The sequence below is a fragment of the Anopheles funestus genome, chromosome 3RL (genome assembly GCF_943734845.2).
Source record: "Anopheles funestus chromosome 3RL, idAnoFuneDA-416_04, whole genome shotgun sequence".
In the NCBI taxonomy this organism is placed as follows: Eukaryota; Metazoa; Arthropoda; class Insecta; order Diptera; family Culicidae; genus Anopheles; species Anopheles funestus.
The window spans coordinates 74176083-74194246 of record NC_064599.1 but is presented as its reverse complement, the minus strand read 5'-3'; the positions used below and the strand labels follow the sequence as shown (position 1 = coordinate 74194246).

The 18164-nt window shown below is 41.0% G+C and overlaps 2 protein-coding genes across 4 annotated transcripts; both read right to left on the bottom strand.

Moving 5' to 3' along the window:
* Positions 1-3458: 3458 nt before the first annotated feature.
* Positions 3459-13192, bottom strand: LOC125767020 (glucose-6-phosphate 1-dehydrogenase). 3 transcript variants are annotated; one of them, XM_049433239.1, is made up of 5 exons: positions 12889-13192; positions 7776-7948; positions 7044-7190; positions 6416-6633; positions 3459-6348 (listed from the first exon to the last, which is right to left on the bottom strand). In XM_049433239.1, exons 1-5 carry the CDS (start codon positions 12938-12940, stop codon positions 5289-5291), a joined length of 1650 nt encoding a protein of 549 aa, XP_049289196.1. In that variant the 5' UTR covers positions 12941-13192; the 3' UTR covers positions 3459-5288. The 3 variants fall into 3 exon arrangements, with proteins under 3 accessions (XP_049289196.1, XP_049289197.1, XP_049289195.1); XM_049433240.1 differs by lacking the exon at positions 12889-13192 and adding an exon at positions 12567-12850; XM_049433238.1 differs by lacking the exon at positions 12889-13192 and adding an exon at positions 8605-9038.
* A 1859-nt stretch (positions 13193-15051) lies between these two features.
* On the bottom strand, positions 15052-18104 carry LOC125766998 (glycosylphosphatidylinositol anchor attachment 1 protein). The gene is made up of 4 exons (XM_049433190.1): positions 17637-18104; positions 16305-17569; positions 16064-16229; positions 15052-15996 (listed from the first exon to the last, which is right to left on the bottom strand). The coding sequence occupies exons 1-4, from the start codon at positions 18003-18005 to the stop codon at positions 15892-15894; spliced, it is 1905 nt and encodes a 634-aa protein (XP_049289147.1). The 5' UTR covers positions 18006-18104; the 3' UTR covers positions 15052-15891.
* Between the last annotated feature and the right edge of the window lie 60 nt (positions 18105-18164).

The window sequence follows — 18164 nt, the reverse complement described above, 5'->3', positions numbered from 1 at the left end:
CTTTTTCACGGGTATCAAACTCATCCATTAATCGGATGTTATGTTTTCTTCTGCTGCATTTGTGAAATGTGTGTGTGCGATTTTTTTTTGTGTGTTCCTTTTACTATCCTCTACTTATGCTTCAGATCCGCTCATTTCGCTCTATTTGATGCACATTAAATAACAAACTTGCGCGACACAGCCAGTACAAGTTCCCGGGAATCTGCCACTGCCCCATTGTCAGTAGGCAAATCGAAACACGTGCAACGCATACACACACACACACAACCCCCTGTGAGTGCGGTGAGCAACGATTCAAATAATTGTTGAATTTAACGGCAATATTCATCGGTCGGCTGCGGAGATCGGTCGGTCGGCCATCGGTGCAAATTTATTAATATGGGCTTAATATTTCCATAGTAATTAAAAATCCCGCCATTCAGCCGATCATCCCGCCTAGGGGTTGCTTGCTTGCTGCTGCCTGCGCGGCAATTTTCCAGCCGCGATAAACCGTGACGGAGCCGTGGATTCAAAAGCACGATGGGGATTGATGCGTTCGGATGGGGCAAAAAAATCGCCCCCTTTGTGTTCGCATGATATTCCCTGCGTGAGGTGCGTTTATTAATTTCTTGTTTGAGTTTGTTGTTGTTTTTTTGATGGAATATATTGAAACCAATTTTGGTAAAATGAGAATGAACGTTAAAAACAAAATATCATCACAAATCTTTCACAAATAAAATCTTTATTTTATTAAAGTTTTGATAACTTTTTTTCACTTTTCACCGAGATGAAGGAATATCAATGAATTAATAATGAATAATTTTGTTTCAGATGTGCTTTCTTCATATTTGTGTTATCTCACTAATATTATACATTGCATACCTTAAGGCGCTGTAAGGCTATAAGCTGGGTTGTCCGGTGTCATTTTAAGGCTATAACCGAGGCTGATGTTGAAGAATCGAGCTACTGTTTTAATATGTTATTTAAGCGATATTATCTCTTGAAGAAATCGAAAGCTTTACGTTTCGTCAGATGATTACTTCAAGGATTCTGTACTGGCTTCTGCTAACTCTGGAACACGTCTGCGAGGTTTATTTTCTCTCCGAAGCGGAGAGGAACACAGCGACCACGTTGGCTGGATCAAGTGGAGTCAAACCTGTCGGAGATAGCATGCAGCCGTGGATGGAGGACTGCAGCCCTGGACCGATTTTCCAGAAGACGGCGACCTGGCCATGTTTTCGCGATGTGATAGACTCTGAGCAGGCCAAAAAGAAGAAGAAGAAGAACGTTTTTATTTTTGCTACAATATAAGAAAGAAATATCTTTTCTCTATTTGTATAACGTGACTATTACTTAGAACTCTTTATTTATTATTAAAATTCGGTATTATATTTAAAAAATGACGCCATCCCCAACTAATACCGGTCATTTTTGCTAGTATAACAAAGCCATCACTCAACCTCATTCCATATTATAAAGTGTTTTGAGGGCGATCGCATAAAAAGCACAAAACCTTTGTTCCCGTGTGAAACACCTAAAGCTTCTTTACGTCCTTGGTTGTCCGGTGTCATTATTAAAACCTGACCAACCCGCATGTGCGTGAGGCATTTAATTCGATGCATGATTAATAAATACCTAAACCCCAAAACATCAAAACAAAAGCACACAGAGCTTTTCTAATTTTTCCCATTAAAACATTTGAAGCATAAATAAAATATAACATAATACTACATACTACATACTACACACTACATACTAATACAACTAATTTATAAAAAGTCAGTCTAATCCTGTTTTTTAATATAGAACAGAAGAACAATATGTAGAACAAGAGACCAATAAAGATCGAAAAAAACATTGTTTCTAGCGTTCTAGGTTAATTCTAATTTGAGTTCAAAACCTAAACTCGTGAAGAAACACAACTATGATTTATTTAAAAATACAATTGCCCAACCCAACGATTCATTTCACGATTCCATTTCAAGATCAATCTCCGTAAGCCACTCGGCGTACCTTCAAAACCGCAAAACTAACCAGGCGTCTCCATTTACCGCCCAGCGCTGCCAACAACCTTCCGCAAACCGGAATAGGAAACATCTTCCGCCAGCCACGCATCCATGTTTAATGTGTAGACTGTGAGCTCCAATTTGCTTCTCCGATTATCTTACCATGACATTTAATTTCATCGGTACACGTTCGCCGCATTTGCTTCATCGCACACCCGTGCCATCTTCGCAGTCATTTATTATCTAATTAAGAAACGAGTGGAAAACAAATGACACCGATACGGTCGCGTTAATGCGCCTGGGATACCTTTCCGGCTGACCGGTCTGTTCGCTGGATGCTGGTGAAACGGAATGAGGAGAAGAAGAAGCAAAAAAACAACAAACAACAAACCCGAAATACACATCCCCCCACACACACACACACCAAACGTTGAAGCGCTATGCATTTCACACAGCGGCCGATGCGGCAAGACGCGTCGCATCATTAATAAATTTAATTCCTTTCCCGGGTTTTTGGGCAAGAAGATCGTTCCCATTCGCACAACGTTCGCGCACCATTAATCATTGATGAGTTTTTCGCTGGTATGGTGCAAGGGAGAAGGAGGACGAGAAGGAGTGCGGGGAGTGCGAGAAAAAAGGGATCCTTTTCCTTGGAAACGATTCGCCGCCACAGTCAACTTGTCAGAAAAGTAGGAACAATGCTAAACGCCATACATTTGCCGTATCACTCTTCCGTTTTAGTTTTTTTTTGTCTCGGTCGTGGAAAAATGGACAATGGATGGAAATAAAGAAAACCGTATCCCGAGCGAAAAGAGAAAAGCTTCACTAATTTGCTTCGGTCAACGAATTTCACCAAATCCAAAGTATCCAAAAGGACGGATGGACGAATATTGTGTGCGTTTGTTCACGATCGTTTCTTTCTATTTTTTTTTTTTTGGGGTCTTGCCCATTCTACTTCGTCACATCATTCTTCGTTTGCTGTCAATTATTTTCCATTTTTCGTCCCGTAAGTCACTTTAGCTAACCGTCCTGCATAATGAGAGCGTTGCTCGTTCGAATTCGTGACCATCGTGGTAGCACGACGGACGTCGCATCAACGTCACGCTAAGAAAAAAACGTTATCCAAAAAAATCTTCTTCAATATTGGAAACCTTCCACTATTTTGTATCTTGCAGTGCAAATATTTAATGTAAAAAAGAAACCGAAACGTTTTACTATCACAAAAACTTTTTTTTTTTTAAATAGTCATCCATTGAACTGCAATTCATAAGCGCATAATTTTGCTTCATGATTGATTGTTCGTCTAAATTGCACTATAATTGACCAACCGAGTAGATGCGATACCGGTGGAACTTCACCGAACCACACTAGAATGCTTATATAGGAATAAAAATTAAATTAATCATCACAAATCTCAGCATCACAGACACAAAAAAAGGTAACGGTTGTGCGATCAAACCGTAGTACAGTGTGTAGCATAATAATATGAATGTTTAGTTTTTTATTATAAAATAATATCTTGAAGAGTTAACTAATAACATTTTTTTAGTGAGTGAGTGAAAAAAAAATTAAACATCTTCCAAAACATTTTGTAAATTTTGGTACTCCTATTAATGTTTCATCTAAGAGAACGGGCTTCACGGAGAACACAGTTTATTCAGTTCCCTGAAGGAAGCCCGTTTGACTATTCCCATCTCCACGATATTGAAAAAAAAACTATATTTTTTTAAGAAAATTTTTCTTTAAAATTAAATAACCATATAACAATACGTGAAAAAATGTATTAATAAAAAAAATTAAAATCTCGACTTCAATAAATTTCTGTTTGATCAATTTTACGTAACTAAAAACCGCTGTTACACAACTGTAACGATTTTGTTACGATAATTTATGTGTTAAGATTTCTTTTGCATTGTTTTTCGATCGCAGAAAAATTCAAAGTTAACACAAAAATGTTTTCAAAATAACTCTGAACAAACAACAATTTAAGAAATAATTACATTATATATTATTGGTGCAATATATGGAAGATATACAAGAAAACTATCCTAAGGCCTCTTTGTTTATTTACTTTCAACGGATTAATCAATTTCATGAGGATAAAAATGTAAAATTGGTAATAACAAAATAAAAATTTGTCTAGATCTATTTTATCTATCTATTCCGCATAATATTTTAGAATTTTATGTTGTTCGTCTTTACCTTCAACAATTCAATGTATAATTGTGTTACACACTGTACCATTGCTCTGCTCGACGCTTCCAATGCTTAATGGTCTATTGAATGATTCGAGGCTGTTTTCGCAATTTTTGTCATTTGCCATGAAGGTCATCCCATCTCGTGGTTCGTGCGATTCGGTGCAGTAATTTTCCACCACATCTTGGCGTGGCGTGGCTGAAAACGGTGGCGGGAAACCATAAACGAAATATTGCCCAACATCAATAATTCTATGCCTTGACCGGGTTCATTTCCATTTATCACAACGCCCTTTTGTCCAATGCCGGTACATTTGGAACCGGTATGGAAGTTTTCGGCGAAAGAAAGCCTCCCGCTTTCTAGAAAACACACACACACACAAAGTCCGGAATCGAACCGCTCCGTTCGTTTCGGGGTTATAAGGTCCGAGTGGCTCGTATTATGTGCAACCCCGAAAAGCACATTGAAAAATTGCGCATGATGATGACAAGACAGATCACTCTTTTTTTCAAATTATCTTTTCTGACCAAATATGAGGATGTGGAGTCTTGGGCGGTTTGTTTTTTTTGTGTAAGGACAATCTCACAGCCTTTCACAAACCGTGGCTGTTCATCGAAGAAATGTAGCGTATTGATTTGTTTTCTTAACGGCACGTTTTTGCCCAAAATACGGTACAAGACATTGTGCGTAAAACGTAACGCATAACGTTAGTCAATCAAGCGTTATTCGGTGCATTGAAACTCGTAAAAGCCGTCTAATCAATATGTATGCTTCTGTGTAAAAGCAGAATATTGATCACTGTATATTGATATGATTCCGTACAAATGGGGAGTTTTGCTTTTTTCGAGGTATATTTTTTTATTATAAAAAAAACTGGTTCCAAAAATGCTTTTCTTTGCCTTAAGAGCTTCCGAAATGAGTTAACAACAAAACCACAGGAATGATTAGTAGTAGTAGTAGTAGGTAGTAAATAATGGTTGGGTGAAGAATGTCTAGCGTTCAGTGTATAAATAAATAACAATCTTTCCTACGAAACTATTCGCTTAAATTCGAAAGTTTAAACGCACTTCCTCACCATACCGTTGCGTGTGGCTGCACATGCACGGCTTAATGCTTCTGATGCCACTTGTACGAACCGTAGTACTTGAAGTTATTCTCGTCACACTTCCGATCCGCCTCCTTCGGTCCGCGCGAACCATAAATGTATTTGATCGGTTCCGGCCGTTCCTGCTCGATGTAGTGCAGCAGCGGGGTAAAGATGCGCCATGCCTCACTCAGCTCGTCCGCACGCACGAAATGCATCTGGGAACCGCAGAACACATCCAGTATCAAGCGCTCGTACGCATCCGGCAGCGCGACGTCCTTGTAACGATGGCCGTACGTTAGATCGAGCTCCGTTTCCTCCATATCGAACGTAATGCCGGGCGATTTGGTCATCATCTTCACGTACAGTGCTTCGCCGGGCTGCACACGAATCACCAGCTCGTTACGCTTCGGTTTCCCATCGAAGATATCTCCCGGCACATCGTGATACTGGATGCGTACCTCCGCCTTGCGTTCGTTCAGTGCCTTACCGCAACGGAGTATGAACGGCACACCGTCCCACCGTTCGTTGTTAATCTTCAGCACGGCCAACGCGTACGTGGGCGTTACCGAACCCTTCGGTACGGTCGGATCGTCCAAATATCCCATCAGCGAATCCTCATCCGTACCGGTCGGATTCGCCACATACTGCCCAAGCACAACGTCCTCGATCGAAAGTTCCTTGATGCTTTTCAGCACCTTTACCTTCTCGTTACGAATATCGTCCGGATGGCAGGTGGCCGGTTTTTCCATTGCCACCAGCGACAGTATCTGCAGCAGATGGTTCTGCATCACATCGCGTATGATGCCGAAATCATCAAAATATCCACCACGGCCCTGCGTACCGAACGGTTCCTTGAACGTGATCAGTACCGATGCGACATGGGCCCGATTCCACGTCGGGCTAAATATCTGATTGCCAAACCGTATCGTCATCAGGTTCTGTACCATCTCCTTGCCGAGATAGTGATCGATACGGTACAGCTGATCCTCGGTAAACAATTTCGCCAAATGAACGCTCAGTACGTTCGAGCTTTCCGCGTCGCGTCCGAACGGTTTCTCCACAATTATACGATTCCATCCCCTAAAAAAAGCATTAAAAAGAGTTAGTAAAAACACTAGAAAAAAAGATCATTTCTCATTCTACTTACTTCGCGCCCATGCAAGTGTTGCGGATGTGTACCGTAACTGATTCGAACACGGATGGTGGCAATGCCAGATAGAACAGCCGGTTTGCGGCACGTCCCACCTCGAACTTGCTGATCTCCTGGTTGAGCAGCTCAAAATCACGCCGCGAATCGTAACTGCCAGCAACGTAGAAATTGACTGACCAAAACTCTTCAAACTTTTCCATCTGATCATCCTTTACCTGTGGGTGTTCGAAGAGATATAATTAACATTTGAGAAAATTGAAGAAATTGGGACTTTGGTTGTCTAAAAAGCTCTATTCTTCTTGTTCTTGGCGTAACGACCGCTGAGGACATGCCGGCCATTTCTGGCTTACGAGACCTATTTTACCACGTAGCTGGATAGCCAATCCATGATAGGGAGGGAACGGTCCGGATGGGATTTGATACCCGGTCCTGCCGTGTGGACCAGCGCCGTTTATCACATACACTACCGGATCGCCCCAAAAAAGCTCTATTATCTAATGTAATAAAAGCTTTTCAAAAGTCAGAGTCGAAAAAAGATCGAAAAGATTCCATTTTTTCTTTTTAATTAGTTCGCTTCAGATTAATAATAATCTACAAATTATAAAACAATTACTCAAAAACTTACCTTCATGTACTGACGACATTTTTCCTTCAACTCAGCCACTGACAGTTTGCTGCGGGCATATCCAATGAATTTAGTGTCCGATGGTAGCAGATTGTCCCGGAACAACCACCACAGGGTAGGATAAATCTTCTTTTTAGCCAAATCTCCCTGTAAAATAAATTAAACAGTAGAAAAGACTCAGTGTGTTGTAATGTAACCGCAAAGATACATGATACACTAGCGGTTAGGAACTTGTCTGTAGGGGTTTCGTAACGATTTTTGTTTTACTATTAAAAAAAAACTTTAATTGGAATAAAATGAATCAAAATTGATACGACTAATTTTAGTAAAATATTGTATTTAATTAAAAGCTTCAAAAAAATTGTTAAATTTTTGTAGCACTTTCAAGAAATATTCTTTTTCCTTTTACAGAAGTTAAATTTGCAAGTTTAATTAATAATTCCAACATAAACAAATATCTCTAAGCGACTAATTTAGTTAAGTCATATTGCTTGAAAATAAAATTAAAATAAACTAGCGATGTAACTAATGTATAGCAGTAGCAACTTTAAAACAAAATGAAACAACTGCTCCATTATTTATTCTACCACCATGAAAGGTAAAACACGTACATATTGTTACCATAAATTATTGCTCCCAATTGAACCGGCGAAGAAACGGCGCAAAAAAAACGTTCTAAGGGTCGGTCTAAAGTTTGCGTGCCAGTAGCTGACAGCTACCCCCATTACTTACCGATGCGCCAAACACAACAAAAATGTGCGGACAGTTGCAGTCGAAGTGTGTACCTTCCGTGTCCATTGCGCTCGACTTCAGGTTCCGCCGGATGATGGCCAGCGCCTGTTCGCCGTCCAACGATTCACCGTCGAAATTGCGGCTGTTCAGCTGATGATTGCTACCGGACAGTGCTGCCAAAGCGCGATCGTGACAAACCGCGAATCATGAAACGAGACGATTAAACCAGGCACGTGTGAGAGTCGAACGAACGATTTTCCGAACGGGATAATTTTTGCACGTGTAATTAAAAACGGTGTCCAGGCCACCCTTTAACGACCCTTCCCGGTTGTGGTTTTGTGAGGCAAAAAAAACAATAACGCTACTTCAAAGCTACCAACGATCTGTTTGTCGCTTAATCGATCCACACACTTGTACGGCCGTACCGCGACTAAGGTCGGTCGCGTTTGCGCATTGTCTTAGCGCGCGCATTCGCGCGTTACGCGCGTATCGCGTATGCGTTTTTGTGATGTTGACTTAAAATGAAGAAGCCCGATATTCGATAGCGCGAGGACGCGGTGTGCGAATCGTGGCACGCAATCACACAAACACCGTGAAACATCGGATGATGTCCGACCATCGGAAATCGTCAAACCGTAAAGTAACCACATCGTTACGGCAATGAGTGTAGCCCCATTCACTCCTTCCAGTGGAAACGTTTTCACCACCAAAAACTTGTAGTGGTAAAGGAAAAAATAAATTCATCTTATTTTTGTTTTTAACACAAAATTTAGCAACAAGATGTCTAGTGATAGGAATTCGTTTTCTTAGAGAAAAATATCTCACTTACAGGATGTTTCGGCTAGCTCATCTGGCACGCTGGACGTGGAATCGGTACGTGCACGGAACCGAGCATGCAGCCAGGTACTTAAGCGTCTCATGTTGATCTCGCAAACTGTCACTGGCTCATCGAATCTTTACCACTGAGTGATTTATGAAATTGAAAGGAAAATCTTTTTCTTTTCTTTTTTTTGGACAATAAAACGATTACTTTCGCGATGCTATAAAAACGAGCTCGGAATAGCAAAAAAGGGGAAAAAATGGGCACACTCAAATAAAAAGAACAAAAAATCAGTGTTACACTGCGTTCGGTGCAATTCACCACGATCGACTAACGAACGGCTCGTGTTAGCCGAGCGATCGTCTCAAGCCATGAAAGTGTGGAATCCATAGGTATGTAACGCAAAGGTCATACAATTATCCCCACCATCCGTTATGTAGCACCGTAACCATATACAGTGCAATAATTTTCCAAAGTGTTATATATGTATATATTTTATTATTAGAATTATATCATGTTACCTTCGCACGGGTTTCTTTTCGGTCAACCGCTTCAGTCACGTGTAAGGCACGCTTCACTTGCGTATACGCATCACAAATTGAAGATCACATTTAACCATTACAACGTGTTCTGCTGATAAAGAGCATGCGTCTTTGTGTGCGTTTGTTTACCCGTGCGTCCCGATGCAAAGGTTCACCGACGAGTGGTTGCGTTTGGTTGACTTAACCTCCCGTTTAGTGACGTAACGATGAGAATTATTTTTTTTGCTTAATTTATAAAACTCATTTACTGAAGTTTAAAATTACGTAAATTAGCAAAACACGGTAAAAAAAACCCACCACCAATACATTGCTGAAACGACGTACAATGCCCGGACACATGCCCGTCACACACGGTCTGCGGCAAGTTGAGTGCCGCCGTTCAGAAACTGGCTAGTCATTTTCCAACGGTCTGGACCAATCTCTCGTGCAAGGTAAATATTGGCAACAAACATCGTCACCGATTGCGGTGGATGACCATTTTCCTTCCGTTTGGAGTGTGTCTGTCTGTGTGTATTTGACAATAAATAAAAAATCAAATAAATAAAAACCTGTAGCCGGTTGTAGCAAATCATTGTTAGTATATCTTCAACTGGATTGTTTTTTTTCGATCATTATTTCCGTGACGTCAATACCATTTTAAATTTGGTTCATGTATGTGTGATTAGTAACATATGTTCACACGTGTGTGTAGCGTATTATGTCCCTTCAAGCCATTTTACTTTAATGATCGATTCAAAAAGACGTTCAAAAAACTTCGTTTTGGCTAATTAATCTAATTTTTACCACGTATTCGAATGGCTAGATGATTGAGATATCAATCAAAATTAGATTTGTGATCGTTCGGTGTATTAGGTAAAACTCGAAGATCTGTCGGATCTAGTGATGGGTAAAATCTTAAATTTTCCGAAGTTGTGTTTTGACTCCGGATCAACTGCGATATAGGGGGAGGAGGTGCTTTTGTTTAATGACTTAAAAATGTTTCAAAATCATATTGCAATAAAATTTCATACTAATTTACGACAATCCAACTGTTGGACACTCATCAAAAGTGTAGGAAAAGCTTCCATAAAAACTGTTTAAAAAATAGTCGTTGATGACAACGAAGCTTTCGAAATATTGATATTCAATACCAATTGAAAATGCTGGAAAATACCAATGGAAACACCAGAGAAATCCTTTTTGAAACCTTGAGGACACCTGACGAAAATTCCAGTTCGTAAAATCCCCTTTAAAAACGATGTGAAAATCTTGGCGACTGGCGAAAACAATCCTGACCCAAAGATATGCAAAAATCTGAAAAATGTAATTTTTAAAAAAATTACAAAAAATTTTCCACTCTGGAGTTCTCATCACTAGTCGGGTCACTAGTAACCAAATGTTTTTTTTTTACTTTAGAAAAATTAATGCGAGTTTTAAATCAAAAGCTAGTCGTCTAATAAAAAATGACTTTGTATCGTAATTAAATATTGTCAAATATTTTATTTTCTTTGTTAAGCCACTAAATCGCTGATATAATCTGTTTCAAACCAGCCAAATGATTTGTTGACGAATCTTTGACCACGATCATAGTGATCTTGCTAATGATCGAAAGTAACATCTACACAGCAGCAGCGAAGATGCATTTCTACCAACGCCCAACAATCAATACAGTGACATAACGAGCTAAACTAGATCTTTGTGTTCCCGCGGTGATACATTGTCGGATATTTCAAGCCAATACTGCACATCAGTGCCTGACAATGTAGCCACATGCATTAACCTTCGACGACCCTTAGTTTGCTTACTACAGTTGCCTGCAAATAACAAGATCAATCGAACCGATTAGTTTGATCGCCTTGCTGACGTTTCGAATACTTGTCCCGCAAGGAGTGTTTTTCGGAAGATCCATTCACTTTCGAAAATTAAACTTAATCCAGCAAAAATCGTGCAATGCCGAGAGAATTGCATCCATCTAAAAGCCCTTGGCCTTGAGCAGACGTTACAAGACATGGCCGGAGGGGTGAGAATAGCTGGGGTGGAATTTGGATGGTGGGGGGGGGGGATCTGAAACGTAAACATAAGCAATGGGTAGGACGCTACGCACACCATCAGGCATGTAGGGAGCGTTGCTACGCAACATGCCTGTCGGCGACTATAAGGTGTACAAATAAGTTTTGTTAGTACAGGGGTCGCTGTGCGTGCTTAAATAAATACCAAAATAAGTTGCTTTATATTTTAACTATTTCTAGTTAAAATAAACTAGAACTATTTAACTATTTCTTAGCATTAAAAAAAGGGTAATAAATCCAAAAATTAAGAGCTCTAAAGAATATCTCAAAGATCAGTAAATTTTGAACCATTAGGGGAGATAGTTTAGTGGTGGAAGCATCTGTCCTCACACAATGGAAAACGTATCAGATCCTATGTGGACCGTTCCCTCATGAACAGGGGTAATTATGGGTAAATAAAGGCTGCACTCTTGCCCTTAAGAGCTGACTCTAAAGCACTTTTACGTACAGTTTAATAAATCGAAGGCTTGCCAATGAATCTCATCTTAATCGGCTTCCCGCAGCTAAAACTCACTAACAAAAAAAATTTACAAAAGAATTATTTTAATTATTTATTATAAGAGAGATAAAACTCTTTTCCATTCATTCAACTCAACTATTAATGCTCCCAACTTGGGGGTGGTGTATGTGATAAACGGCGCCGATTCCCCGCGACAGGACCTCGACCCATCCAGCTACGTGCTAAATATAAGTTCAGTTAGCCATAAATTGCTGGCATAACCCTGGAGATCTTTAAGCCAAGTAGAAGATGCTCGAAAATTCTTCTAAAAACATTGAAAACTACTTAATAAGTTATGATGTTTTAGGAACTGGTAAAAGACCCTTTAAAAAAATTCTTGTTTTTCGTACTTTTTTCCATTGAACTATTTATGAAAATTGTGCAAACCAAAAAACAAACTTTCTGTTTTTCTGGGGTTTTTTGATCCTCTAAATAATGCACCAAGCACTTATGTGTACACCCCATCCATTACACGCACACTTTGAGCCGACCATACGCAGCACGACGCGCAGATTACGCTTGCCGGTGTGTCACCCTTTTCCCAGGTTCCATTCCCGCCCTTCCCACGGTTCCGCTCCTCTACACACACACATTTCGCCTACCAACAAACATTCCACATGACGTGTGACTAATGCTGTCCGGCGCCCCGCTTTATCGCCGTACAACGGTGTGCGAATTTACCCTTGTCCCAAAGTCACATTCACCACAAATTCGAAACGTTCTTTCTATGAGGCACAATGCTCGGATGACCTCCGCACGATCGGACCAGCCAGCTACCTCCCCAGACCGTTTCGCTCTGACCTTATCTCGCCAACAGAGCCACAGTGGTAGCAACTGGAACACGCCACGAACGCAGTCTCCAGCTGTCTCGTGTTCGCGTACCTCTACACTCGATCTTGGTGCTGTGCGTGCTGGTCGTACGAATCACGTGATTTATATTCAGGATTCTTCACTATCCCAAAATCTGCCGAGCGTTTGGTACCGTCCCGAAGGGAAGGCTTTTCAATCGGCCAACAGTCAACACGGAACTGCGCCACATTCAGTCATTAGTCGCGATCACAATGTTTTTTTTCTTATCGGTGCGATGTGTTGATGCTGAAGATGACGCTACTTTTTGAGGTGTGTTAATTATTGCCGCATGCTGTTGGCCACATACCCAGCACGACGCGGTGCACTTTTGCTTTTTTTTTCTTCTTCTGTTTACCTGTTGACCGTCCACCAACGGACCCATTGGACGATGATTTGGCAGGATTCATGATGGATGCGATAATCGGAAGCCCGAGATGTAATGAAGATTATGAACGGTGACAAAACGGTGCAGATATGACCTCGGACACAGTTATGGTGGCAGGGGTTTGCTGCAAGTTGTAAACCGTACGCACAAAACCAAAGTCACAACGCGGCAACGATTGCGAACAACACAACCGCACGGCACAAAAGAAACGACGAAAATAAGCTCGGTGCCGACGGACTGATCGCTTCACTGAGTTCTCCCCACAAACGCAACACAATCTTTACTGCCAGCGGCAGTGATCTTGATTGGCTTTCGGTTCTTTGCTGTGGCTAGTGCAGGGTTCGTCACCTTGTGTAGATGAAGCATTTAAATTACTTGTTGTAATATTTTTTTTATTTAAAAATACAGTGATATGCATAAATGTAAGCAGTTACACGATGGAAAATAATATATACCATCAATTTTAAGAAGGGTAAAAAATATATTTGCTAAGTTATTGGAATATGAAAGGCTTTGATAAGATTCTTGCTTGACAATAACTTTTGAAGCCTAACAGATCCTTTTTTATCACCTCCACGATAACCTCATGCCAAATTTCACTATCTGTTCACCGCTCGATAATTGAACAAAGATATTGTTTCTCACTTCAAACCCATTACCCGGTAATACTTGCTAGTACAAACAGGGAAACAATATAATAGTCGAAAGCGTTTTCATTTAACGCTACGCCTGGCACTATCTTATCCAAACAGCAAGTTCCATCACTGAAGTGTGCGACTTATCACACAACTTACTTATCTCACCATTACACCACATAAAATCAAAACACATATCTGTTGATAAGTATCGTTCAGCATAGCTTAATGGAAAATGTATTTTATTGCTTTTTTTATTTTAGCTTTTTTATCCTCATTCGATAGCGCGTTGTTGAAGGAACAACAATTATTTAGTTAATAAACTTGCAAGTATAGAAATATTATTGAAAAACTTGTCTCAAATTCGTTGCTTAATGTATTAACTCGTCGCATCTTTGTGACAAATGTTAGCTTCCTTATGAAAGGTACCGATCAGACAGAAAGTGCATTTGGAATTGAAGCGGTTAATAATTAAAAAAAAACATCATGAAGATCTCAAACAAACTTCTTATTTGACCTTCCATATGTACATTTTAAAGGACCTTTTCTTTTGCAAACCACTTCTTAACAAGCGGCAGCTCATAATATATAACGCGGAGCAGGTCCCACCACATACAAAGCGTGAGTATCGTTCGCTACACATTTCGTTTTGTCGTAACTTCGTTCTTTAAAAAATAGTGGAATAGGTCCACTTGTTATCGCCAATTTATCTTTTGTACTAAACGGTAAACCGTTCATATCCATGCGAAAACTCAATAAAATTCTCATGACCTTCCCAATATTTTAGGGGCTCCGTTTGAACTTTTCCGGACATTCCTTACAATAATCTTAGTGTCGTTTACTCCAATATTTTGCAATCAATTTAGGTTATGGTTATGACATATAGCTTGTTCAACATTGCGTTAGTTTCCTTATCTCCATCCAATATTCATACCAAACCAAATATCTCGGAATATTTCCATATCAAGCAAAAATACTCCAAAAAACAAAAATCTAACTCAACGAAGGGGACATGCAAACGGACCAAATCACAGACAAATGGGTAACGAAGATGTATAAATCTGTCGAAATCTGACGAAACGGGACATTCGGCTCTCGTTCGGTCGTCCGTACATTCCATCTCCATTTCTTATGACGCGGGGAAGGCTCTTACTACAAACACTTTCTTAGAACGTGAAAACGGTACCCTGATTACTGCTCCCCACACACACTGCTCGCACCCCTTTCAATGTTTGCTTACGCATGTGCCACTGCGTTTCCTGGAATTGCACCATCCTCATGCATGCACACGTACGGCGAAAAGTTCGGCGAGAAGAATTCCAATTTTCATATTTTCCTCGGTATTAGCATAATTTTACCTTTTTGCTCCGCACCAAACCAACCAACCGCAGCTCGTTAGTACGTAACGTATCGTTGGAAAAAGGCCGATGATACGTTTCCAAGGGTACAGGAAGCGTTGCCTTCTTGCCACCAGACGGTATACAAGCATCCAGTATGTGTGTGTGATGCTGCTCTATGCACTCAGGACCAAAGTCTCACACCACTCACAGCAATGCAATACTTCATACAACGGTCGGGGTTTTCGGTACGAGCTGACTTCTAACGGTAGGATTATGTTTGCTTTTGCTCGCAAGTTTTCCACTTTTGCCTCAGATATGATACACGTCTTCCGGCATGCAACTGCAACCGTGCGTTAGAAGAACAAAACCTGCGGGCAAATCGTAACGAAACGTTGCGTCTACTTCCCAGATAAAAGGAGCATACTTATGGAAAAGGAAAACCGTGTAATAGTGAAGCGCTTACCACCAAAACAAGGAGCAAGGAGCTCCTTGGTGAAGCTGAAAGGCAAGCTTTAGAAGCTTCTTGGCCGTAACCAACTGTTTGTATTAGGCAGAAGGAAGTAGAAAATTTAATATTAAAATATGCACATGAACTCTTCTCTCTTCTGTCGGGATTTACTTGCCCAGATCTTTTGATATACATCAATAGAGTTGAGCAATTGCATTACCAATTTTTGGATTATATAAAAAATAAACAGTTTTTACAAAAAAATACACAAACATAGTTAAATTGTTTCAAACTGGTTCATAACTAGCTTAATGTTTGCCCCAATCTAACAGTAAATTGTATTCAATGTCTTGCCTTCTTCGTAAAGTTACAGTGTTTTAACAAGAAAATTGAGAAAAAAATAAAAGTTAATGGCATACTAGTTGATTTTTGTTGATCAACCCTAATTAAATACACACAATTAACAGACTAAATCTTTCGGTAATGTGGTTCATGTTTGACTGTTTGTAGTTCACTACTCAATCACCATATTGTATTTGGTTCACCAGCCTTAACGGTTCCTTGGTTCAGTCTTAGGGAAAAGGAACACCCACAGCAGAATCCAGCATGGGACGAAAATGAGCGCTACCATATCAAACAGCCAGTTTCCATAGATCTAGTTGAAGAGGAAGGTAGCCAAACGTTAGACAACCGTTTTTAATAGAACAAAAATATACATTTACCATGGAATCTACGACGGAATAGGTCAGCGCATCCGTTGTAGCTTTGTGCGCTTTGTATAGCAATGGTTTGAAGGATAGCTCCGGAAATAGATGCCATGTCAGGCCAATCAGCACACAGTACAATACCACCAAAGGATTTATCACCACACAGCACAGCCTGGACACTCTGTAACAAAGTAACGGAACGGAACAAAGTTGATGCTGTCCATCATTATTTGAATTAATGTTTAATTTTACTTACAACTGTGCGGCTCTTGATGTACCTGGTCGAATTAGAATAATAAACGGGACGAGAAAAACGCAAAGACTAAAGCCAAGGGAAAAATTTAACATTCCCACGGCCAGCAGGGCTGTTCCTAGTTCGAGCAAAACGGCTACATGTAGTGCTTCCCCATTAATGACATTCAATGCACAGAATACCGGAAGGGTGATGGCTAGAGTCAGTATGCACTGGAAGAGACTGTACAGTGCGTCCTGGGTGGAAAAATTAGCCTCATACAAATACTGGTTGATGGGTTGGCTGTGCGGTAGAAATACGGCCAACGCTCCAATCGAGTGCGCCACTAGTAGAACAATGCCAACGGAAAAGTATCCAATTTCCGATGATTGTTTCTGTTTCGATTCGGCGTCCTCCTTTTCGTCGACATCACTTTCATCGCCGGAGTAGTACATCGACAGATAGTGAATAAACGCTTTAATCAGCAGCGATCCAGCCATAAGTGCTAGGCTGGGCATATAATCACCGATCGAAACGAACCGATCGTTCGACACCAACAAATAGAAGAAAAAGCTCTGGTGAAACCGCTCCAGCAGATTGTTCAGACTGCGACTTATGCCCTCAATGATTCGTAGCATTGAACCGATCTCTTGAAACTGTTGCTGTGCCTTGTCACGCTTTACAGCTTCCAGCGTTAGCGCTTCGATACCGTACTTGTGGAAAAGCCCATGGTTACCCGTCGGTACACCGCTGGCCTGCGAGAACACCATCGACAGCACGTTGAACAGCTTGTCCTGATACCGGAAGGACCGTTTCGGGCTCGATGATGTTTGCTTATACCCGGCGATGATACCGTTCTTGGAGGAAAGTTTCTGCACCAGATTGTGAAGGTCCAGGTTAGGTAGCTGTCCATTGAGTCCTTCAATTTTGAGATTTATATGACTGATGTCTAAGCTTTGCACTTCCAGATTAATGGCCGCCTGAATGGAACCGGCCCGTGCACGCAGCATGCCCGAATCGAGAATGCGTCCATCCTCAGCGCCATGATACGCTTCCAGCCAGGCCTGCATTCCCAGCTGCTCCTGCTCGGTAATGAGGAAAATTATATCTTTTGCCCAGTATTTCTTTTTGCGGGCAAAATCTGCAAAAGCCAACATTAACGGAACGCCAGCAGATACGTCCGTGTGAACAGTTTCGGGTGGTCGGTATGGGACGCTTATAACGATCGATTCTGTCGATGCAATGCGAGGTGCACGAAGGATTCCAAACACGTTTTCACCTTTGAAGCGCTAAAATAATTAAGGGGGTTCATAATAACTATTTGATACAGTTTTAAAGTGATTTAACCCAACTTACCTTGCCACCACCGAAGGGATAGTTCAGTGTGAAGTTGTGTGTGTGCGTTTCCAGCCCAAACCGTCGCATCTTTGCCAGAAGCCAAGGATAGGGCAAACTTTTCGGATAGCTTTCCCGCTCACGCTGCAGTTCAGCGGACAGTGACTTTACCAGATTCACCGTTTCCATCTCCAGCTCGGAATTGACCAATCCCGGCAGTAGCGCATTCTCCGAAAAGTAGGTGGCAGAGTTAAAGTTTGTATCCGGCAGGGCACAGAAAAAGCCAACGCCCAACAGATACAACGTTAAGCAGATGAGCGTATTGTAACGCACCAGTTTGCGACAATACTTTGCCTTTTGTGAAATCGATGGGTTCGTCAGTAAACCCATCTTGCGCGTCAATCTTTTTCCCGTTTTCTGTTTAGCCGGTACACAAAAACTAGCGAAAATTGCACGGTGTGTGTTTGGTAAATAAATAAACACCTGTCGGCTGTCAAATGCACTCCCTTCAGAAACGGAGCGTGCAGCGCAAACGTCAATGCGCCAAAG

Bases quoted from the DNA above. Each gene is read 5' to 3' on its own strand.
- LOC125767020 (XM_049433238.1), bottom strand. From the start codon at position 8,695: ATGAGACGCTTAAGTACCTGGCTGCATGCTCGGTTCCGTGCACGTACC. The intron at 7,949-8,604 runs GTAAGTGAGATA...GCGCTTTGGCAG, and splicing joins TGAGCTAGCCGAAACATCCT to CACTGTCCGGTAGCAATCAT. The intron at 6,349-6,415 runs GTAAGTAGAATG...TGCTTTTTTTAG, and splicing joins AACACTTGCATGGGCGCGAA to GGGATGGAATCGTATAATTG.
- LOC125766998 (XM_049433190.1), bottom strand. From the start codon at position 18,005: ATGGGTTTACTGACGAACCCATCGATTTCACAAAAGGCAAAGTATTGT. The intron at 16,230-16,304 runs GTAAGTAAAATT...ACTTTGTTACAG, and splicing joins ACATCAAGAGCCGCACAGTT to AGTGTCCAGGCTGTGCTGTG. The intron at 15,997-16,063 runs GTAAATGTATAT...CTCTTCAACTAG, and splicing joins ATTCCGTCGTAGATTCCATG to ATCTATGGAAACTGGCTGTT.